General features: G+C 41.1%; 1 protein-coding gene across 4 annotated transcripts in view; it reads right to left on the reverse strand.

Moving 5' to 3' along the window:
- Window positions 1-25703, reverse strand: part of SLC4A7 (solute carrier family 4 member 7) — a 153432-nt gene that overhangs the window by 38675 nt on the left and 89054 nt on the right. For 2 of the 4 annotated variants that reach the window (XM_073678018.1, XM_073678017.1), the window contains exons 6-14: window positions 22830-22979; window positions 19786-20118; window positions 14476-14591; window positions 12304-12461; window positions 8680-8767; window positions 8402-8548; window positions 7801-7904; window positions 2869-3043; window positions 245-378 (exon numbers count right to left, since the gene is read on the reverse strand). In XM_073678018.1, the coding sequence (XP_073534119.1) occupies window positions 245-378; window positions 2869-3043; window positions 7801-7904; window positions 8402-8548; window positions 8680-8767; window positions 12304-12461; window positions 14476-14591; window positions 19786-20118; window positions 22830-22979 (1405 nt within the window). Of the gene's footprint in view, window positions 1-244; window positions 379-2868; window positions 3044-7800; window positions 7905-8401; window positions 8549-8679; window positions 8768-12303; window positions 12462-14475; window positions 14592-19785; window positions 20119-22790; window positions 22980-25703 lie in introns of all 4 variants that reach the window. The other 2 variants (XM_073678020.1, XM_073678019.1) reach the window with 2 other exon arrangements.

Here is a 25703-nt window from a genome sequence, read left to right on the forward strand (position 1 = left end):
AATAATTTTTTTCTCTCATAGGGTGCACACAACGGCTTCTACAGGTCAGATTCTCTTGCTTATCTAGGTATTGTGTGACACATCGTCATTTTTTTAATCATCAATTGGGAATTTTCTGCAAAACCTGAATTCACAGTTAAGCGAGTTAACAATTATACAGAATTAGAGAAAAAAAAAAAAATCAAAAAAAGGCAGCAAAACTGGTTGGTGAAGGACACGTCGCAGAGCGCTGAATCATACTTACTTGCAGAACTTAAACAGGATCTTTTCGAACACTAAGACAGGTCCTGTGCTCCCCAATATCGTCAGAGGTTGTCCAGCAAAGAGAGAATAGGCAATGCCTGTCAGAGACGCTCCAAAAAGAGACTCTATTGCACTCTGAGAAAAAAAAATAAAAAAAATAAAAAGGTTTATGTTGGTGTGTATAGTAAAAACCTAACACATAAAAGCAACACAGAAAAGAAAAAAATGTTCAAACATGTTACAACCTGAAAACAAGACAAATATTTATTTCCTTGTTTGTGAACTACAAGTCAGAAGAAAAAAATCACAACAACAATTAAAAACAGAAATACTGCAACATTTATTTTGTAATACCTCTGATATGGAAAGAACGTTATATATATATATATATATATATATATATATATATATATATATATATATATATATATATATATATATATATATATATATATATATATATATATTTTTTTTTAACACGTTATTGACTTATTAGACCAACAAAATGCTTTTATAACCCATGGATGATCATCTTCCATCTGTGACCCTGTACTCACGGACAGTGTATAAGATGGATTACTTAGTCAGCAATAATGGCACAGTTTACCTTCTTGCCCTCTTATACGTTTTACTGTTTTTTCAAGACTTTGGTTTTCATAAAACCAATATTTCATTTAGAAATAAAGGTAAGTGACGGCCACTAGGTGCCACTATGTAAAGGCCATTTTGCTGAACAAATTTGAGAATCTGCTAAGTAGTAATGAACTCTTATCTATACAGATCTCATACATGAAGTAACACAGATTTATTACATCAGTTTATAGTGATTGAGTGGTTGCATTCTTAACAAGTAATAAGCATTTCCACCAAAAAAAAACAAAAACAAACACACACCTATCTATAGAATAGGCAATACATTGCTAACTGCTTGGCCCCTACAGATCAGGAAGACAGTGGTCCCGCGTCTCCCGTTTTCATGGGGCAGTGGTTAATCATGTGATTTGAGGTTGCATCTCTATGGGACTGACAGTGTATAGCACGTGTCTATCTTTCAGCCTTGCAAACTTTGAACAAGGTGGCAGTGTGCATGCTCGGCCTCTGCTTCATTCAAACAGAGGATTTAGGACCCCAGTTCTTGTTAAAAAGGTAGAGGTCCTAGGTATAGGACCACCAGCGATCAGCAAGGCCATGAATAGGTGATGACAGGTTATTGTGGCATAACCCTTATACCCTCTTCCATCATAATGTTAATGACCAGTTACTCTGATATGTTCCCGCTTTTGAAAAGTGATAATAGGCAATGGCTGCCTTGACATGTCCCATGTCACCAAGGTTTCCCCGACAGTAGAAACGGGCCTAGTTTTCCATGGTATATATATTATGAATTACATGTCTACCACTATAGAGTCTGGGAAGTCATGGCATCTACCCTTATGAAGGGCAGCCATTTGCAGTTGTTACTTTGGAGGAACAGATGGGGAAAAACGCCTATAATGAAGAAACCTCTGATCAGAGGTTTAATAATTTAATATAAGTGATTTAAATAGTTTTTTTTTTGCGTGGAAATACTGCTTAAAAATACCCGTTACTTGCGCCTAAAAATTGAGCTAAACACCTTCTAAACATCCCAGATTCTGCCGTTCTTTTCCCCATCACTCTATTGCAGAGATATTCACATTTGTTTCTTTTGGAGCGCAGTATGTGAAGTCTCTGCTTACAGTCCTACTGGGTGTTTCTTCAGAGTCATCTCTACAGGCATGCACTTTCCCCTCCTCCTTCTCAGACACTTCAAATCACAGCTCAGCAGCTGGTCTAGCAGTCTCAGACAGTATCTGGGAAGGAGGGGTGAAAGTGCCCATCCCCAGAGATTTCACATACTTTGCTACAGATAAAACAAATGTGAAAATCTCTGCAATGGAGCGACAAAATGCAAAAAAGAAAAGGCAAAATCAGGGGAGCTTAGGGAGGTTTACAAGGTGCTTAACTATTTTATTGAGCACATGACAGGTCCTCACTTTCATACAGCCATAACACTGTCAAAATATAGCACCCCTGTCACGACCGTAACAGACCTTATGTAACCGTAGTTCTATAGTGACCTCATGCAAGTTCATTATAGGAAGGTCAAGAGTTGCGGATGTAAAACGGATGCTACAACGAGGCTGCATTATGGCCATATATACATCACTATGTCCACTGAGTGTAGATAACTTATACCTGAAATGAAAAGCTGTGTGGGGGAAATACTTGTGCACGTTAGCTTATAAGTTAGAACAGAAATGACTAAACATCAATTATATAAACCAAACATACAAGACCTGGTTGTAAATTATTATACCAATAAAAAAAACTTTGCCTGGTGTGGTACTCTCTGCAGATCGCTGTGGCCCCATATCTTGTTTATGGACTCTCTGACGCCAGGGAAAAAACTGTTACCTTAAACCTTGCATCTTCTGTTCACTTGGTCTCCCCCAAACTGTCAGAGCTGTGAGCAGGGGGAAGGTCAAATACTGTGGGGTAGACTCTTTGGATCAAGCATGAACACGTGAGACAAATGCACAAGGACACCTTCCTGAGAAGGTCTAATAAAAGCCTGGGCACTACCAATCTTTCTTTTGTACTCACTATTCTGTTTTGTGTGGCTTCTCCCAGAAGACCTCCAAAAGTGATTACAGGAGACATACAGGCACAGTATAGGAAAAGAACGGAGGCCAGGCACTGCAGGCTTAATGCATCCTTGAAGTCACTCAAGAAAAAAGGAGCTTTCCTTTTGATGTCAAGCATCAAACCACCAAAAAGCCTAAATAGGTGAGATGAAACTTGTCAAACTGTACACTGCAGGAGTCTAACTACTTGCTTAGTTACTGTTCTGCTTTCCTTACTAATACAGGCAATGTCTACCCATATGAAAGATATTAACGGCACCCTGAATCCCAACGAGCAACCAGGTCAGAAGCTCCGAACAACTTTGACTCAGGAGATACTCAATCTGGTGCATAAATTTCATGGCTTACGGCTACCATTTAAACAGTGCTCCCAAAGCCATGCTCAATGCCACCCACACAAGGAGACGACATGAGATGCAGAGTATAACCGAAGTGAAGTTCCCAGTCATCATAACCCTTTCTAGGAGATCAGTTCTCCCATGGGGGGCAGACAATGTAATCTTTAATATGGGTACACCTCTCCAGAAGTCTTCCTTGCTTTCCTCATTTGAAACCATTAGTTTATTATATTTGGGATGTCACTGTATTTACAACGGGCAAAAGCCACCGTGTTCCCACAATTTACTATACTGACTGCAAAAAGGAAAGTATATACAAACATGGAATAATTATACAATAACATACGATATGCCGTACTTACAGAGTATCATGAAAGCTATTTAGTAACAAAATGCAACAAAGTCATAAAAATATGAGCATGCTAATGGGAAAAGTCAGGCATTCTTTTAATACTAAGTTAATGAAACGTTAAACCAGAATTGATATGTTTATAAACTCACCATCGAAACTTCAACACCAACAAAGAAAAAAGTCATGGAGTTTTGGAAATCACAGGATCAATAGACATGGTAATGATATGCAAATGTTAATACACATCACAATTTATTAAGTATCTAGTATGAGCGCCATCCACAGAAATCCCCGCACTTATACGCCTTGGCTGCTGTCAATGTGGATATTATTGGTCGTCTGGGAAATGATCCACAACGCTGAATGCAGTTGGGCAAATCAAAAAATCCGCTGCTGGCAGCTTCTCTGTACAACTGCCATGGCAGCACATTTAGGCCACACAGCTGCTCACAGTAACACCAGCATCATGCGGCCTGATGTTATCATGCTGAAATCGCCTCCTGGGACACTTTGGTGAAATGGCCGTACCATTGGTCCCTCCACCAAATAAATATAAAGCTGAGCTGTTGGTGTACCTGGAGTTAAGACTATAGGGGTCCAGATATTGTACACTATGCTATCCCACACCATGATCCCGGGACTGGGGTCAGTGTGATGTTCCTTCGTAACGGTCTCTTAACAGTGTTGTCCCATTGCACCATTACAGCCTCCAGTCTCCATCTAGAAACCATGTGGGCAACGCCATGAAGAGGCATTCACAAGGGAACGTCACACAGATCCTACCTCCAGAATTACGGTGTGGATTGACAGCTGGCTTCCTCTAATTTTCATTCCAGTTACACCAACTTTCCATTGATTTGGTGGTAGAACCAGTGGTACGGCCATTTCTCCAAAGCGTCCCAGAAGCCGCTTTTCAACACGACAAGATCAGGCCACATGTTGCTGGTGCTACTGTGAGCAGTCTGCATGGCCTTAACATGCTACCAAAGTCTGCAGCATCTCCGGACCAGTCTCTAAACGAGCACATCTGGGACATCAGTGGTCGGAAATTGCAAGGGAAGCAGCCAGCAGTGGATCTTGATGATTTGAATTCACAAGTGCATTCATCATGGCAGAACATTCCTCCTACAACCTCATTGATACAGCCAAGGTGTGTGTGTGTAAGTGCCTGTATTTTTGTTGCTCATGTCAGCCCTCAAAACTCGATACTGAATAAAATCGAGATATTTTGATCATTTGTATATCAATAACATGTCCATCGATCTTGTGATTTCCAATAAGTCCACAAATTTTCAGTCTTGGTGTTACTATTTCAATGTTGAAGAGTGTATTAAGAAACTAATCATGATCAGCTAATATACAGTGTTTACTTAGGACTTATTCCTATACAATTTCTCGAATACCATTAAGATGAGTGGAACATTAGTGCTTACACACCTGCACAGTACAATACTTGTGAATGGGGTTTTACAAATAGTTATTGAAATGTGGTGGGAAGTGCGGGGGGAAGGTGGGTGCAGGGGTTGTGTGTATATTTTAATGCAGGCTCTAATGTGTTTTGGATCAGTTATGAAATTATGCTACAGATTCCATCCACAACAACAATATTCGCTATGCATCTGACATTCCCTGAGATTTACTGATATTCAGTCTTGTGTCAATTAGTGATGAGCGCACGTGCTCATTACTGGAGTTTGCCTAGGGTGCTCGTGTATGCGCTGAGCATCACAGGTGCTCGAGTGATATGTTAGGAGTGCCCGCGCGTTTCGCAGCTGTTAGCCACAAAACATGCGGCGATTCTGTTATAATTTAACAGAGCTGAACTTTCAGGCAGAAATCCTTGTTTGTACAGTGCAAAAATAATTTTCAGCTAATATGCGACTAATAGATGTATTCTTTTTAGGTGCGATTTCGATAATTAAGTTATGTAAGGAAATTGGTACATCTTCTGTTCTACCAGAAGATACAATATTCTGATTTAAAGCTTCATTAAATGTTGTAATCAACTAACATACTATATGTAGTGACTAAATGCTTTATGGTTTATTGTAGCTATAGCTTAAGGGGACCTTTCACTACATTTTATCATTTTGAGCTGGACACACAATGTAATGGTGGCTGCAGAGAAGAATATATATGTATATATTTTTTTTCAATTTCACTGCTTGGTTGTGGAGATATTAGCAATCAAAGTATTTGGCACCTAAGGAGTTACGTTTTAAGTGGGTGTTATCAGATAGTTTTCACTAGGGGCGTGTACTTCTCCCTGTATAGGAAGAGTCAAGACGGCCGTACAACTCGGACGAGGATCGCAACACAATGCTCGAACTGGCGGTCGGTTCTTCTGACCAGAGTGTGACAGCGTATATTTCTATGCATCTGTCACTGCTGAGTCGGGAGAGATGACAACCAGTCTGAGCATTGTGCTGCGATCTCTGTCCGAGTTATACGGCCTTCAGACTCTTCCCTATGAGTTGCTAACTGATATTACCAACTTGGAAAGTTAATTCATTAGGTGTCAAATACTTTGAATTGAGATCTCCGCAACGGAGAGATGAAATAAAGTAACACAAAAACATTTTATTCTTCTCTGCAGCCACGATTGCATTGTGTGTCCAGTTCATGATGAGAAATTTGGTAAAAGGTACTCTTCAATAATGGAGCTTAAAGAGTTGTCCAATGGGGAACTTTTATCCCCATTAGAGTGGAGTGTCAGGGAGCTGGCCTGACCACTGCTCCATTCATTCTTTATGGGGCTGCCAGGAAAAGCTGATTGCAGCCCCATAGGGAATGAATGGAGTGGCAGACTTCACACTGCCACTCCATTCTAAAGGGGATAAAAGTTCCCCAGTTCTGACGTTCGTAGAGGGTCTCAACTTCTTGATCAGTGAGGCTCCAACTGCTATCACCTATCCCGTGTGTAGGTGATAATTTATTTAAACTGGAGAACCCCTCCAGAACTGGAGAACCCCTTTAATAGCCATTATCTTCTCTATCAGTGCAGCTTTCTCACCATGTAAAATGTACATTTTAATCACCCCTTTGAAAACAAAACAACCCATGACGTTTTCCCAGTAACATTATTTGCCAATCAGAATATGATAACGTCAGTTTTACCTGACAAGCTCCTTTCCATAACTGTTGAAAATAATTAAGTTTAAATTGCAGAAATATACAAAGTGATCCTTTGGCCATGATATGGAGGTCACCGATAAAAAAAGGGGTGTTTAATTTTTTTTCAGATTTTAGCATCAGTCAAGGGGACACATACCAATTTATAATGCTTAACTATCTAAAAAGGTGTTTTTTTTGTTTTGTTTTTTAGTTAAAATGCTGCATCTTTATGTGGCATTTTTAATGCGTTCATGTGGTCAGATGTTGACTATGAAAAGGTGACATTTATAGGAACCTTAGTGGTTCCCCCCACCCTCCCAAGTGCAGCAAGCCTCAGGCCTATCAATGAAAGAAAACCACAAATGTGTATAAAGAAAAGCCATATAAAGGCTTGTTAAAAAATATATATATAAATAATAACTCAGGTGTGGTTTTTAACAATAGGAAGCCTCACCGCCTTTTCCACCCTTCTGCTGCCCATACATGAAAGCACCAAGTGCAATTTTGTTGTAATGATTAAGCATCCACCCCAATGCCAATACCTGAGTGACTTATGCTAGTACTTTGGATTTGCCTTTTAATTAAATTATGCTATTACCTTCTATGTTAAAAGGGAGTCTTAACGTTAGACCACACTTGACTGGCATTATAATTCTATTAGACAACCTATCAGATGTAATACCAACTGAGGCAAACTGGAATGGAAAAACAGGGGAAATCTGCAAATAAAAATGTTCTAAGGTCCATAAATTTAGTGCTGAATTTAACAGCAGGCACATTTTATATAGAGACATTTTGTATATTGCATTTTGTTGTAATAGTTTCAGGACTTCCTTTTTCTAATAGATTTGCCCAATACTGTCACTATAAAGAGATTAAGATTATACACACACGTCACACCATTATAACTACTGCAATCAAAAAATCCTATGGGGGTTTCTCAATGAAGGCTGCCATCAGACAAAAGGCTCAGATTCATCAGCACTTATTTGAGAAATCCATAAAGTATTTACTCCTCACCCTACGAAAAAAATATCTTACAGTGGTGATCTAAAAACTGAAAAAGGAGCAAATTCTAGGTACACACCTTCCAGTTCTCTGAAGCTCGGGGCCAGCATGATGCTGCTCCTCCTTTATCGTCTCACCTGTTGGGGTGGAACCATTTGGTATAGTTGGGATCTTGCGCTTTTCCTGATTGGGTACAGAGAAATAATTTTAGCTGGGCATCATAATCATATTTTTTCTATGAACTGAAAAAAAAAATAAAATAAAACAGATACACACAAGAGGAAGAATCTGTGAATCACAGAAGTTTGAACTTGTCATAAGAAAAACTACTTTACGGGGACTTGTCGCCTCTACACGATAAAATTCCCATTAAGGTTAATTCATTTTCTGCAAAACAGCAGATATCAACATAAAAAGCCTTGAAAATGTATTCTGAGTCCTGACCAGTTGAAGGTAAATTCAGATGACCATATCCACAGACAACACTCGGATCCACAACACTTCCAGAACACTAACGATTTTCAATATGGACGTATGAAACAATGGCAGCGTGCACCTCTCGACTCGTCCCGTAGACTAGGGTCAGATGGGATGGATTGGGTCACAATACACGAGGGCACATTAAGGACGCTACTACCCATCAATGACAACACATCTTCCCAGTTCTTATGTGAGCTTACCTGAGAAGGAACACTTTTTGGCGGCTCAATACGAATTGATGGATCCCACTCTCCTGGAGGTAGGACTGTAACTTGGTCTAAAAATTCATCTATCCCTGCAAGAAGATCGTTTCTATCTTTTGCCTTGTATGCGACATCATGAAATATCTGAAATGGAAGTAAACAGGTGATCTCACTAAAAGTGATACCGGGAGAAAACTCCGCAGATAGGGCTAAAGAAAACACAAACAAAAAGGGGAAACTTCATAGATTTTGCTAAAATAAAAAAAAACACTTACTTCATCTGTCATTAATGTAGCAATGGATCTTCCGATTTCATGGTATTGCGCTGCCTTTCCAGTTGGACCCAATAATACAAACAGGAACCTGATAAAAAATAATTATAATAATAAATAATCGGAAACAGTTGGCGCTTATCAACAATTAGACAGTTAGGCCGGGGTCAGACAAGCAATGTTTTTCTCAGCCAGAGAATCAGGCTGATTATGGTAATGATACTCGGCTCAAACGCTGATCAGAGATTGAGCCAAGTGTCAGTTTACCCTGATCTGATTCTCTCACATGAGAGAATCATATCACAGGTGAGAAGTTGGAGAACCTAATTTCACCATCTTCTCCATTGTCTGCGTCCGTGGATGTCGGACTGCAGTCTGAGGACATCTGAATGCAGTCTGACGTTCTACTCGCACCCATAGACCGATCTTTATTTATTGCCAGTTCAAGCCAACTTTGTCGCGCTGCTGAACTTTGCGCTCCTGATGCTGCCAACAATGTGCTCCACCATGCCAGCCAGCCACGTAGCAGTGCTTGTAAGCACTCTGTGAAAGAGCATGAAAGCACTGAGCATGTTCGGCCACCACTCCTTGACAAAAGTAGTTGCCGCTCTCCTTGGGCAATAACTGGTAAACAATAAAATAAAAATAAAATAGGATTTGGGGGTGTAATTTGCCAAAATATTATTAAGGACAAAAGGTGTTTCTTTTCATAGTCACTTTGCAAATGTACTCATCCTCAAATATGGGAATAAACGGGCACAGCTGCACCAACCTAGCAGAGTCCAAAACACCAAACAGGACAGCGAAAGAAGAGGACTTAAGTTTATTTTGTGTTTTATGAACATCCACAATCAGCCGAATATGCGTTTGTCAGCAATAGTCCTGATTGAATACGTAAAACGTGCAGCAGATCAGGACCTGTCTGTGCCAATAAGCCCATGTCTGGCTATTGCACTAGATAGGACGTGCAGTGATTAAACCGGAGACAATGGGAAGTCCTTCATCGTACCATCCGCAGCAAAAGAATGACACGTTTACTTCGACTTCACAGGACTTGTGTTCTCACTAAACAAACAGTTTGGACTGAAAGAGGAATTCAGTGCTACTCAGCGAATGTCTGAAACAAAGGTCTATCCTATTGTCATGGGGACGTGAGCAGAACACAAATTGCTTTTGATTTAATTAGTTCATTGCTTGGACACTTTGCATAGACAAAGGCTGTGAAATATTGATTTATAGATTACAGCTGCTGATAAAGTCCACTTGACTGGGAAGGCGCAGATTAGAAATGTGAAATGCGCCATTGATTTCACATCACATGGACTCCGGATTCCTGCAGCGCTGGAGCGGAAGTGTCCAATTTGATTCCCACAGGAAATATAGGAAAGTTTGCTCTCATTCAGACATCAGTGTTTACTGACGTATGCAAAACTATGATCCGAGTGGCATCAGTTTTTGGTAATTTTGTCAGTTTTTACAATCAGTGATTTTCACGTATAAATAAATTACTAAGCGTCTCCTAATGATAGACAGCTGACGGCTGTACAGTGATGCTATCTGTATGCAGTCAGTGAGATTCAGAACCATAGACTTATATTCCTACTTTTCATCTGTGATGCCGGTAAAAAAAACAAACAGATGTCTCTGATTTTTGCTCGAATAGACTGTTCAAAAGGAAAGCACGATCAGATGAACAGCCTCATGTCATATAAAGGGTACATCACGGATAGGAAATGTCCATGAAACAGATGTCTGAATGAAGCCTGATGAATCTGAAGCATGACCAACATCGCAAAGAGCAAGAAGATAATCAGCTCCACCCTCTTGATGATTGGGCAGAGAAAAGTTGTGCTTGAGTAGTGCAGGTGTAAAGGTGTGACAGAGGCTGTCATATGCCTCTCCCTGTGTTTGTATAAAATGTGTGTTGATTTGTTGCTGTTATACTATGTTAATCTGCATAGAGTTTCATAGGCACTAATGTATTGTGATTAATGTATGATGTTATTCATGTATAGTTCAAAGGGAAAGCTTAGATATTAGAAAAGGGGAAGATTTAGTTGGGAGCACATTAGACACAGGAAGTTCAGTGCATGCTGTTAGAGGGTAGTAACTGAAGTTAAGTGGTGAAGGGTGAAGTTTGCCCAGCAACCATAGGAGACAGTTGGTGATTGGTCCAGCTCAAAGTGGGTGGGGTTAGGGCCATAGAAAAGCAACAGTTGTTCCTGTTTGTTTTTAAGTCAGTCAGGGATGAAGAGAGATATAGATGGATTTGGAGATAGTTCTGTTTAAAGAAAGATAAAAAACAGTACAGGAGGAGTTCAGGGCTAGTGGGCTGAAAGTCACTCAGGACACCAGGAAAAAGAAAGAAAAAGAAGGCAGCATAGAATAATGAGAACGGCAGCAACCAATTTCAGTGAAATATCCCTTAACATCCGAGGCCTATGGCCTGGAAAAGGCATACAGGAGCCAACCTTGCTTTCATTCCTGAGGGGAATAACGGACGGGGATTTACGGACAGAAGTTAAGTCACAGTTGAGGAAGGCTGCGGAGCCGTGCGAAATATCCCAGGGTCCAAAAATGCCAGGAGATAAAGGGATAACACAGGCATCAAACTGTTATCACTGTAACATGTTGTAAAGTGTCCATGACTAAAACCGAATGTTTTAAGTAAAGTTGAACGGTTGAAAACAGATCAAGTGTCTGGTGTGAAATATGTGCTTGAAACTGGGACCGTGGAACAGATGGAGCCCTCAGGAGAAAACATGAGTGTTATCCAATACACGCAGGTCACACAATAGACAGGACATTATTTGTTACTTGTGTGGTGCCAGGGTGTGGGAGAACATCAGCCACTCGCCACAATTACCACCCTGAGCCCCTCACATGGGCACACAAGCCTTTATGGCTTATAGAGGGGAAAAACTAGTCTACCTGCTTTGTGAGTCCATGGAGACCATAGTCTAAATCAGGGTTTTACAATCCAGGGTGCTACTGAATCCCCCTATGGGTGGCTCAACACTCAGGTTAAAAATGTCAGCGGGAGTCCAGAGCGCTACACAGGAAGCAATTTGTGGCAATCTGCAGCCTGCTTATGTATTCATTGCCTCCGTATCACATCGTATAGCATTATCTCTTAATACAGGTTTTTATATAGTGTATATATAGATAGTCTACAGTCAGGGGGGCAGTGTATAACTATCCTCTACAGTCGGGGGTGGGAGCCACAGTGTATAACTATCCTCTACAGTCGGGGGTGGGAGCCACAGTGTATAACTTTCTTCTACAGCGGGGTGGGGGGCACAGTGTATAACTTTCTTTTAGAATTGGGGTGGGGGGCCTTGTGTATAATTTTCTTCTACAGCGGGGTGGGGGGCACAGTGAATATATTTCTTCTACAATCGAGGTGAGGGCCGCAGTGTATATATTTCTTCTACAGTCAGGGGGCACAGTGTATATACATTTCTTCTAAAGTAGGGGGTATTGTATGTGTTGAGAAACTCTGGTCTATATACTAAATTACCAAAAAAAAAAAAAAAAAAAAAATCCATTTTGAAGCTGTATGTACTTAGACACAATATGTATGTATTTATATATGTACACCATAAATAAGAAGCAAGTGTCCGTTACCTTGTGGGGATCGGTACTTCTGTTAGACCAGACAGGAGAACCGCTGGACTCAACCTGACAAAGGCAATAATCGGCCGATCCAAAGAGTCTACTTCTCCCACCAAGACATTTGATGCCTCAGCTCCAGGAGGAATTTTCCTCATGAAGTTCATGTCGACCTGAACGTAATAAAACAAAGTGATTGGTATAGGACTCAATTCTAGCACCAGTTACCTGTGGATGGAGGAGGACGGCCCAGATCTAACGCAATACACAAAAACCGTGTGAATTTGAGATGAAAAGTAAATTTCCAAAGTGAGCAAATCTGTCAGCTGTAATCCTGCTTAAGCATTTTAGAGGTTTTTGGATAGTAACATCTGTAATTATCTGTGTATTTTTAATTTAATACATTAGAATTGATAAAGTGTAAGGAAATTCTGTATCTGATGAAGAATGGAGACGTTACACGCTCATAGTGCCCATGACTATAAAGATCTGACAGCGACAGACATACTCACCAATTACATATGGAAAAATACACTTACGATACATGAAATCGAATACTTAAAATTAGAACATCTGAGAAATAAAACACAGTGTTGGTATTATACACACTATGCAAGAATTTGCCACAAGAGAATGTGACTGAACAAATTGATTTCATGGTTTAAGTTGGTTTTAAAAAAGAAAACGGGAAACTGCACAAATTGGATAAAAGGGGTTGTCATATGTGTATAATAACAGGGCTACAGCACAAATGAGTCTTCACCAGCAGACAATGGGACATGATTTGCACTGTAGACTAAGAATCACTGACATGGTTTTCTGCAGACTTACAGCGGACCTCTTGCGTCCCATTACAAAGGTGCCACAATTACAGTGCCAGGAGTCATAATCCTGCTTGTTGAGGGGAAGAAAGAAAGGGCCAAGCAAAAAAAGCAACACTATTATAAATATATGGTCAGCTCGAGGACAATGCAGTAAGCCAACCCAGAAACTGAAAACGTGTATTATTATATGCAGCAAACTACGGGCGTACAATGGTCCAATTATTCCTGAGCTTAACACAATCCATCCTCCTCAGGCAGCGAGCCACCACCATGTCGCTCATTAGTCATCAGACCGAAGAGATTGCAGCCGCGGGGCGGAGAGGACTGAACACAACAATAGCTTCGGTGACCTTTTATTTTACTTCACTTCTTCATGGCATAGTATCATAATTATGGTATTGGGGAACAGTCCGGTAATGTTACAAGTACACCAGGAAAATGAGAACCTCGAGCCTATTCTACAGTCCGACTACAATGAAGCATATGTATACACAAACCTTATCTATATGAAAGTATGATACTAAACCACTATGTGTGACCGCTACGTGTGATATCAAGCCGCCATGTGGTTGTGTAAAAATAACCGCTACGTATGGTACCAAGCAGTCATTCGGTTGTGTAAAAATGGCCGCTACGAATTGTACCAAGCCGCCATGTGGTTGTGCAAAAATGACCGCTATGTATGGTACCGAGCAGCCATGTGGTTGTGTAAAAATGACCGCTACGTATGGTACTAAGCCGCCATGTGGTTGTGTAAATGTGACTGCTACGTATGGTACTAAGCCGCCATGTGGTTGTATAAACGTGACTGCTATGTATGGTACTAAGCCGCCATGTGGTTGTATAAACGTGACTGCTACGTATGGTACTAAGCCGCCATGTGGTTGTGTAAAAGGGATTTCAATCTTTAGACACTTGTTTTTTTGTACAGCACGAAAAATAATATCACACAGGCTCAAAACAGATCAAGATGAAGACCATCCTCAGGGATTGCAGTCTAAATCGTTAAAAAAAAAATAAAAAAAATAGGAACCCAACATACCATTCCTAAAATACAACCATTTCTAAAAGCAACCAAACCGGTGATTGCAGCTAAATACAGTAATGCTAAAGATTTACCGTATGGCTCACCTTGTTATGTAACCTGCAATCATTTCTTTATGCAAGCGTCCCTGCTATTATCCTACGCCTTATATTACCTCTGTAGTACACTGCACTGATGTGTTACACAAGGATTTTAGAGACACTAACAGCCAGTCCATAGGAGATACCATCAACATTAATCAATCCACCATTCAGACATTTTTAACCATGTACAACCCAGTCAGCATGGACAGATGAGGAGTAATGGAGAATACCATACCTTGCTGAAGTCCACCGTGGTGTTCTCCTGACTGCCCCCTGTCCCGTTCCGTTTCAGCTCGGACGATTTGCTAACATCTAAATTTCCTGGCGTTGACTGTGGTGAAGATAGTAGCCCTATGAACAAACACATGTTGTTAGATTGTCTCAATGGTCTCCGTTCCTGGAGGAAGTAGGAGGTGGTCTTCATGGATGTTATTCAATAAAAGGACTGATCATTAGTATTCACACTGAGACAGACCAGTTAATGTTGTTTCTAGTAGTTAATTTGGCAGTTTTCTATGCACATATCTACAATTTGTATTTGCAATAATACTTTCAAAGAACGCATAAAAGCTGAACGCAATATAGCACCTGCAAAATCTAATGTCTGGAGGGTCCGGTACACCGGAGAATGCAAACTGCAACAGCCCCGATGTAGACTCATTAATAACCTGGTCTTAGAAAGCCGCCAATTCAATTCCTGCACATATTTGGGATCAGAACACTTTCTAATTTATTCTGATAAAGATTTGCAGGAAGCTCTCCTATTAGACTATTTACTAATGATCATCTCTACATAAAAATTACACTAAGAGTAGATCTGCCCCTATACAAGAATAAGGTGTATAAGCAAAATATTAGAAATACAGTATTGCATTTATTAGCGCTGATTAGGGAAGGTAACATAACTCGTCAGATATTTTCCTTTATTGTGTGAATACAGACTTAAATTGTGAGAATATGACATACTTCCCAGCAGTCAAGCGAGGCCCCATATATGGCCCAACAGTTGGTAGCGCTCAGCCCTGACCATACTGATTTACTCTGCACATGGATACAAAAATCAGCTACCTTACATCTTCATTGGATGGCAAATACTAAAGGGAATCTGTCAACAAGATTTCACACCTCAAAACTATTTGTATGAAAGAGGATCTGTCAGCAGACTTTTTCTACCTCACCTGAGAGCAGCGTAATGTAGGAAAAGTGAAGCTGAAACCAACAATGTATCACTTAGTTTACTGGGTACAGCAATTCTGACACAGTTTATAAATGTAGCAGAGCTGAGAAAGCTAACTCCGCCCACATCACATGCCACTTGGCACGTGGGAGCTAGTCTTGGCACAGAGTCTCCTGGTGATATAAGCCCTCATTATACGGAAACCACAGCACACAGCCTAATAAGTGACACATCGCTGAAATCTGTGTCTCAATCCCTACCTCATGCTGTCCTCAGATTACATAGCAAAAACCTGCTGAAACATTCCCTTGCAGTCCTTCAATAGCCTTTACATGATTCCTCAGTAACAGAGGAACGAACGGCCCATGTAAAAGTATTGCTGGACTTGTCTATGAAAAGCTACATGCATAGATTAATAAGCTTGGGTGTGAAAATCCAGCTCACAGATGCTCTTTTTAAAAAAAACTATTTCTTCAAAATGAGTCACCCTTGGGATGTGCCCATTGCGGTCCACACTCCTACTTCCTACAGGTCATAAGTAGGGTTTAGCTGGCAGGTATTTAATGAGCCTAGCGAGTATGAACAGATGAGACATGCTGCCAAAATATTTGTTTTTTTTTCCCCCCACAATGCATGGGTGGACCTTTAAGGAACCCACGGTGTACAAGTCACCTTATTCTCCTGCACGGTCACTGCTCTGGTTTGCTAGTTGCACAAATAAATTAGATAATTCACATTTTCCAGTAATAAACAGTAACAGCATGCATTTCACTGTGGACACCAAAAGCAAGTGCTGCATAACAACCAGTGGTCCTCTCAAGTAGATGGTAAATGCTGTGGGATCCCTCCCCAATAAGACCACTGCACTGTAATGTATGTGTCGTGTTCAGAGATCACACGGCGAGGCCGCATAAGTTACATACTTTACACTGGTAATATTAGAAAGTTATCCGCTGTACCACATTTTTCTAGACAGGTTCAGTATGTATGTAGGCAGCAGGTGCAGTATGTATGTAGGCAGCAGGTGCAGTATGTATGTAGGCAGCAGGTGCAGTATGTATGTAGGCAGCAGGTGCAGTATGTATGTAGGCAGCAGGTGCAGTATGTATGTAGGCAGCAGGTGCAGTATGTATGTAGGCAGCAGGTGCAGTATGTATGTAGGCGGCAGGTGCAGTATGTATGTAGGCGGCAGGTGCAGTATGTATGTAGGCGGCAGGTGCAGTATGTATGTAGGCGGCAGGTGCAGTATGTATGTAGGCGGCAGGTGCAGTATGTATGTAGGCGGCAGGTGCAGTATGTATGTAGGCGGCAGGTGCAGTATGTATGTAGGCGGCAGGTGCAGTATGTATGTAGGCGGCAGGTGCAGTATGTATGTAGGCGGCAGGTGCAGTATGTATGTAGGCAGCAGGTGCAGTATGTATGTAGGCGGCAGGTGCAGTATGTATGTAGGCGGCAGGTGCAGTATGTATGTAGGCGGCAGGTGCAGTATGTATGTAGGCGGCAGGTGCAGTATGTATGTAGGCGGCAGGTGCAGTATGTATGTAGGCGGCAGGTGCAGTATGTATGTAGGCGGCAGGTTCAGTATGTATGTAGGCAGCAGGTTCAGTATGTATGTAGGCAGCAGGTTCAGTATGTATGTAGGCAGCAGGTGCAGTATGTATGTAGGCAGCAGGTGCAGTATGTATGTAGGCAGCAGGTGCAGTATGTATGTAGGCAGCAGGTGCAGTATGTATGTAGGCAGCAGGTGCAGTATGTATGTAGGCAGCAGGTGCAGTATGTATGTAGGCAGCAGGTGCAGTATGTATGTAGGCAGCAGGTGCAGTATGTATGTAGGCAGCAGGTGCAGTATGTATGTAGGCAGCAGGTGCAGTATGTATGTAGGCAGCAGGTTCGTATGTATGTATGTACGTACGTACGTACGTATGTATGGTGGCAGCATTCCTGAGCAGTACCTGAGAGGAGCACATACTAACGGCAGCATGACCTGTGATGACAGCCCAGTGACATCTCCACAAAATGCAATGTGGTTAGGACAGCAAGCAGAGAAACCACATATCCAATCCAACATTAGCCGAGAAATATAAAATGTACAGTGCTATAAGATAAGACATATCAGATGCGAAACTGCAGTACATGTTTTGAACCAGAAAAAAACACTATCAGGCCGGGGTCCCACTAGCTTATGGCATCTGATGTGAGAGCATCGGATGCGATATGCTAATGACATTAGGCTCCTGCTCTGCTGCGAGCGTGAGCCGAATGTCAGTGCTCCGTGCTACAAACCTCTCGCACAGAGCGTATTGCAGCACAGCTGCGGAGGGGACGGAGAAAACAATTTCTCCAGCTCCTCTCTGGCTGGCGTCAGTGGGAATCGCACTGCACTCGGGTGATATCAGAGTGCAGTGCGATGTTTCACAGGCTTATATGGGTACGTGCGATCCGAATCCAGCATGCTGCAATTTTTTTCCAGCCCGATCACAATCCGATCGGAGCTGAAAAAAAAAAAAAACACCACTGTGCACACCATCATAGGATTAAACTGGTCTGAATGCAATCCGATTTTTTATCGGATTGCATTTGTCCGATTTAATCGCAAGTGAGAGTGAGCCCTTAACCTGCATATATGGGGATAATCTGCAGGTTAATCGTGTTATTAACCTGCCCAGCGCCTGCATGTAGCCGAACGCTGCAGGGAGAAAATGAACTATAGGCCTCGTTTACACGTTCAGTATTTAGAAGCCAAAACCATGAGTGGGTGAAATTTTTTAAAAAAAAATTCAGTTAGACTTTACAGCAGTTTCCTTATCTGCAGAGACAGGATGACAATGACAGGTAACACCTCTCTATACACAACTGATAACACAGGATCCAATAATCAGACGACCCTGTCCCTTCCTTCACAATGACATTTGCACAGTCTGACCATTGTGGCCATGTACAAGTGTTGTTTCCTGAAACATTGTCATTACTGATTTCATTCCTTTCAGTTGACCTGTGGATTTTTATGTGGACTTATGGCAAAAACAGGTGGTGAAAAAAAATTCATCAAGTGTTGATTTCTCCCACATCAAATCAGAATGCTACTTTCTTCCACAACCCTATCACCACCATAAGACTAATCCATCCTTTCTGAAAACACACTTCTCTCCAATTGTGGGGCACCTTCATTTATTTTGCACACATTTTAAAGCTTAGTACAGGGAATGGATGACTGAGATCTGCCATTATCACCTAATGCCCCAATGCAGACATGCAACGCCCTGACCAAATTCCAGTGGAAATCATTATGCAGTAAACCAGGTAACTCATCACTGGCTTCACATATCATGTAAGAAATAGAGATCATCAAATTAATATTTCACAGTGAATTATTTTTCAACGTGCCCAAGATATTGCCGTTACATTCTGGATGCAGTCTGGTGTTCTTTCCATCCCCTCACAGAATGTCCACAAAATGAGTCCAGTGACAATGATCACACATGCCGAGTAGCTCAGCCCCATCTGGATCTACTTGTACACACACATTGGCATGATACCTGCATTTACACAAATGACCCAATAAAAATAACTGAGCTTGAAGTAATATTTTCTCACCAGTAAAAGTTATATACCAGCAATATCTAAACACAGGACAAATATTATCTAGACATAGGAGAAATAATTCCATTTCAAAATTGAGACGATTTGTTTTAAAGAAATGTAACATTTCATTCGACAACCTCTTTAATTGTTGTCTGTCATTAACGTATCTTGATGATGAAGCTGTGCACAACCTGAAAACACTGGCAGGAAATCACCAAGCTCCTCAATAATGGGCTTATGGAACATGCATGAGATAATACATACAAAATAAAATAAGAAAAAATGTATTTACCTTGTTATTATAGACCACGTGTAACAGTGTAAAGCTGTAATGAAAGTATATGACAAACATGGATCTCCACAAAAGCTTGGAGATCTGCACGCATCACTTGAAGGAGGTGAGCTGGGATAGAATACATTGGGATCACTGAAAAAATGCTGCAAAAATATTTATAATGGGAATATTCAAGTTTTCGAATTTACGAGTAAGTATGGAAGCTGCGTAATGGTACAACGGATTTCCTGGGCACTAAAAGGATAAAGTACTATAGTCACTGCATCTTATCCATTATGGTTACAGGTATGGCCCACGTATCCGGTACACATGATGAAACCGGGATGTGGAGAACGCACTGCAGAGAAATAACACATGCATGCACACGGAAGCAACCTTGTAAGTTGTAAATGGATGCAGCCAGTACGTGCAATCAATGTGATCAAACGCATTCATTCCAGTGTGAGTTTCAGCGGCAAGGTGCACCACACAGCCAGAGGAACCATAGTTGCCTGGATAGAGATCACCGTGTTCTTCCTTCTTTATGGCGCAGACATCGTGAGTTTCGCCATCTTCCTCTGGTGGATGAACTATTACAGTAGGAATGAGATCACCAGTGAAAGGCGGTATCTCGGGGACCCAGCGCTCACTCCGCTGAGAACTTGACGACTCCAGCCGACTGAATGTAGGGCTGGAGGGTGGTGTGTTTTGGGGGCTTTGCACAGGGGTGGTTTGCCTGGAGCCAGCTGGGGTTCCAACTCTTGAGGGTGGAAGAAGATAATTGAGGAGCAGGGAAAGGCGAGATTCTGCTCGCAATGAGTTACGGGAGGCTGAAAGGCCTTCCCCTGAGGTAAAACAAGAGAAGAAAAATACAAAAAGGTTTGTGCTTTGCCTTACAGAATGATCTAATTTTTTCACACACTCTATTGGGCTCATTTCACAAGACACAATCAATATTGGTAATAGACATGTGTTCTTCTACCTCCAGGATAAAACCAGTCTCTCCAATCCATCAATCAGAGCCCAGGGTTCTTATGCTTTAGTGCAAAATAAAATGAAAAGCCGAACTCTGATTGGTTGACATGGACAATATGGTGACAATTGTCAGACACAAGACTCAATAACTAAAGCAAAGGATAAAGGAAATTCCGATTCACTGGTCTTAAACATTGTACATATACACTGATAGTCATTAATACTTAAAGGAACATTTCATGTACTACATAGAAAGGAAGGCTCACTGTCAATTTCAGCTGTGTCTGGTCTGGGGCAACCACCCTCTCTGTTGTATCGCCCCTAAGAATGGTTATTTAGTGCAAAAAAGGACCACCATGGTAGTCACAATGGCCTGCTGTTGTAGGATCATGCACATGCGGTGCAGCTCAGATCAGTGGTCCAGTATGGGACCCTCCATTCTTCATCATTTTATATTGTTCCAATACCAGCATGTCATCTATGGCCATCATTCTCCTAGCAGCACCAAACTAGGTACATATGGATTCAACCCCTAATGTGAGAGTAGGTCCAGGAGGACTCATCTTCACCACAGTCTATACTTTTATACCTCTTCTTAATCATGTTTTTCACAAGATTTAATTGCATCTAAAGTCTGTTATTCACAGCTCATGTACTGGTAGAAGAGTGTAAAACCGATAACCAGGGTCACACTCTGCTTTTGTAGAGCTCGTCGTTGCTGAAGGCCAATTATCCCAAATCCATCTCTGTGAAGTCAGAGAGCCGACATTGCTCCCTATGTCAGGACATCAGTAGCCGGGCACTGGAACAATCTATTATTCATTTACCCCCTTTAGGACCTAGCTATTTTAGGCATCAAGGACACCGTGATTTTTTTTTTTATATCGTCATTTTCTGAAAGTCATAATTATTTTTTAAGTATTTCTACTTTTTTTTTTTGTGGGACAAATTGTATTGTTCAGTTCCAACCTAAAATACAAACTTAAGCAACTCTGTGAATAAGCATTTTTTTTTTTTTTTTTTAACATTTAAAATGTTGTGATGTTCACCGTTCAGCATAAATCTATAAATAAATAAAATTATTGTAAACTACTTTTGCATAATAGCTATATTTAATTAGAAAAAAACATTTGACATTTTCCATTGGTACCATTTTTGGGAACATAACACTTTGTTAATTTTTTTTTTTAGCTATTTTTTTTCAGAAGGCAGAATGCACAGAAACCGCTTTTAGCATCATTTATATATTCTTATTAAAACAATTACCTTGCATTTTATAATAACGCATGATTTGATGTAAAAAAAGTGTTTTTTGAAGTTTCATTGTACTTTTTTATATTTTTAAATACTTTAATAATGTATGTTCAAATCCCCTTGCGTGACTAATGTTTAAGTAAAAAAAATAAATAAAAAAAAAAATCACTTTTATAATACATTACATGACTAATATTGTACAGTCTATTACATCTGTGTGTCAGAATTCAACTGATAGGCAATTAGGCTGTGCCAGAGGCAGAGTTTATTAGTAGTGAAAGTTCTCGCTACCAGAGTTTGCATCGGGTGCGCACAGAGTATGGCGGGTGCTCGAGTTCCCACCCCACGTTTCGCAGCGGTTAGACACCCAAAACAAAACATGCAGGGATTCCCTGCAATACACGGGCAATCGGCACATGTTTTTTGGCATATGCAAGGCGGGGACTCGAGCATGTCACTCAATCACCCGAACACCCGATGCAAACTCGAGTAGCGAGCATTTTCGCTCATCACTATTAGGCTTCTGTAGATGGCAGACCCGAAGGCTATTCTTAGGCCTCCAACTGCTATAGAAATGCCTGAGCACCCCTCAATCACATGTGCTGTCCAACCATCTATTGAGCTTTAAACAAAACTTTTTATGGGATCACCTCTTTAATTTGTCCTTGATGCAGACACCCAGCAGACAAAACACAACTCTGTCCTGCCATGCCGAATACAATCTGACGTTTATGGCCACATGGTCATACAAGACCACACCATATGCAGAAAATGCCTATGGCCAGCATCAGATGGTGGGATGTCCTTCAAGAACTTTTATGTCTTGGTTATAGATGATCATGAATGTATCATTTGTGTCATTACAAATCACATGTGTCTTGTTTAATAACGCATTTCTCTTTAAAACTGGTGACTACTTAAAAATAAATTGCATTCAACAAAAAAAAAAAAAAAAAAAACATTCAGAAAACAAACAACTGAACACAAGAAGAGAAAAGGCAAAAAGGTAAAGTAAAGCAGTAGCCAATATAAGAAAGGCAGGATGGTGCAGAGAAATTGTAAGCCCAGAGTAGAGTACTACCAATTTTGCAAAAGCAAAAAAAAATAAAGAAGAAAAGTTCCATTTTTTAATTTGCTCCGTGTATGATCGATGGAGTGACAGTGGCAAGCAACTGCGCAAATTACAAAATCAGGCAAAATGTAAGACTCAGAATAGGGCTGCTGCTTTACAAGTGAAAAGAAGTAGCGAAATAGGTTAGAATAAGCTGCTTGTGACAACTTATCTCACCGTTTCGTTCAAGCATGTGAGGTTCAGAATGTTTCTTGCCTATGTCAGCGAAGGACCGCACCAGAGGGATGCGGTTACTTAGCTTCTTCTCGTTCTGGTGGTGATGTCTCTTCAGGAGAGCTTCTCTGACCAACTCCCTCATGGACTCATCCAGCTGCCCCGACGCGATCATGTTATCCAGCACCATATCTGCGGAGAACAGATTACAAAACCATTTATTCATAAAACCACAAGTTTCTAAACACATGTGAGAATTGCCAATCTGCAGAGATACCACAGGAGCTGCATTAACGCCCTCAGCCCCTTCGGTACAGACAATATGAAAATACAAAAACACACAAAAGAAAGCCAAAGTATTAAACTTTATGCTCAAAGAAAGAAATCAGATCGACAAACTAACACCAGGATTATCCAACACACCCCAACAGAACAATTACCAGAGCACCATATTCATATGGAATAGAGGAAATGGACCTAAAAAAGCAAACTAGGTTTTCTTCCCTGAAATTTATAGCACACCCACGTTATACACTGTATAAGCACTGTACAGAGAACAGATTCACTAACACCCATCATGTTCTCTCTTACATATAGGGTCTGGACTACTTTTATAGGATTACTACACGGTCTAGGATGATTTTTATAGGATTACAACTTATAATGGGGCTCTAAAGATTTCTAAAAAAAAAAAATAAGATTGCTTCTTCCCCAAAAGGAGCAGCACACCATGGGCTGTACATGGTATTAGAGCTCAGTACCATTAAAGTGGATGGGCCCAAGCTGCAGCATCACACACAACCTGTGGAGAGGTGTGGCAAAGGGATGGGTCGTTCGTGACCGAACCGAGACAAAGAGCTGGACTGCCCATCACTAGTGTGGCGTTGTTCCAGAAAGAGCCCTGTTTTTCTAATCCTTTTCTAAATAATTGTCCCATCAGAACGATTGGTGATTTTCAGCTGGTCATAATCTGATCCACAACTAGGAAACCAATTAATAGCAGTTAATAGCAAGAAAACCTATGGGTAGCTGCACATCTTCCCTACAGCAGCCACTAATAGAACACGTGGAAAGGGTTGTTCCTCTCGATCACATTTAACCTATTATATGCCCACTTGCTTTCTTTCTTTCAAATAACAGTGCTACCCACTTAAAACAACACACTTTTTTCCTTAACAAGATAGAGAAGGACTTTCAATAATAATGGGTGTAGAAACATTGAGCACAAGCCACTAGGCAGCGGAGGATGCAAAATAGTATACAGACAGGATAGCACAGGATCACAGCTGATTCTTTCTGTGAGGTAAAACAAGTTTTTAAACAGTCAGGGAAATGTTTTACCTCACAAAGAATCAGCTGTGATCCCCTGCTGTAATGTCTGTATACTCTTTTGCTTCCTCCCCTGCCCAGGAGATGTGGTATGATCAGACCATGGTCCTGCACAGTCAGACACAGCCATGACACAGTACACAGCAGGGGCACATTTATAAGATTAGCTCAGCTCAGGGACATTTTTTTTTAACGCATCCAATTGTGGAAATTATTTTTATTCCAAGATCTATTGATTAAACTGCAGTTTGTTCTTGGAAAAACCCTTTTAAGGCCTCAATACACATTAGATAAGTCGGCTGCGTCTGATGATTTAGGCAGATCGACCGACTATCTAAGGTGCATGGGGAGCTCCCGACTTGGGCAATTTGAATTTATGCGCCCGATTCTTTTGTTTTGAGGCAAATGGTGGCAGAGTGCAAATGCCTAATCCACCGTCTTCATGTAGAACATATGAACGCTCAGCCGAGCAATCATGGGAATAAAGGAGTGGGGAGAGTTAGCTCTTGGCTTAAAGCGATTGTCCGGATATAGGCATTTGATGACCTATCTACAGAATAGGTCATCAATAACAGATTGGTGAGGGTCCGACACCCGATGCCTCCACAGATCAGTTGTTTTTTTTACTCCAAGCTGAAGGCAGATTTAAACACTTTGAATAGACCTGTACTCGGCGGCTCCATTCAAAGTGTAGTGGCCACAGCAGTACAGCTTCTATCCATAAGCACAAAAGCGGAACTGCAGTAGCCAGCAGTGGCCGCTACACTGTGAATGGAGCTGAGCTCAAAGTGTTTACATCTGACCGCTGATGGAGAAAAAAACAAACAAAAAACAGCTGATTGGTGGAGGCCCCGGGTGTTGGACCTTCTTCATCTACAAGATAGGTCATCAGTAGCAGATTGAAGTAATCAGATATTTATGCCTGGACAACCTCTAAGTTATCCATGCTCAATGGGCACCTATACTTCCATGGCACAGAAATTGTAGATGAACAGGTGAAAACTGTAAACAGGTGAAAAGCTTAGAACGACAGCAGGGAAATCTCAGACAACTATCTGTAGTGTCGCCCACACCCGTTAAATAATAATTTGTGTAGATTTTATTACAAGAAAGCAGTTAAGACTGCAGGGCACAACCATGTTATGTGTTCATATAGTACAATGTAGGCAAGTCGCATCCTCACCTAGTTTATTGGTCTTGGCTGCCTGCGGTCTTTCACCATACCAGACTTTCCAGATGCATACAGGGATTTAAATCATGAAGAATAATTTCAAAATACCTCCTATCACCATAAGTGACAGCCAGAGACAGCGCTTGTGTGTGACGAGGCCAAATAAAAATCAGAAAAGTGATGGTTACAGCAGTGTACCGCATACTGGGCCAGAAGGTTACACCCGAGTATAAAAGTTATGGGTGAAGGTACGTGTTTGGCACAGCGGGGGCCGGTCAATAGTCAGGTCTCTAACCTCTGCTGTAGCTTCCAGAAATAAAAATTAAGATTCCATGGAAACAACAGTGATTAGAACATCTACAATACAGCGATCCCATTATAATGGCACCTACAGCCCTACAAGCCAGGGGGTCCAT

The sequence above is a fragment of the Phyllobates terribilis genome, unplaced genomic scaffold, assembly GCF_046119375.1.
Source record: "Phyllobates terribilis strain yellow unplaced genomic scaffold, ASM4611937v1 Scaffold_4__5_contigs__length_816908805, whole genome shotgun sequence".
NCBI classification, from domain to species: domain Eukaryota; kingdom Metazoa; phylum Chordata; class Amphibia; order Anura; family Dendrobatidae; genus Phyllobates; species Phyllobates terribilis.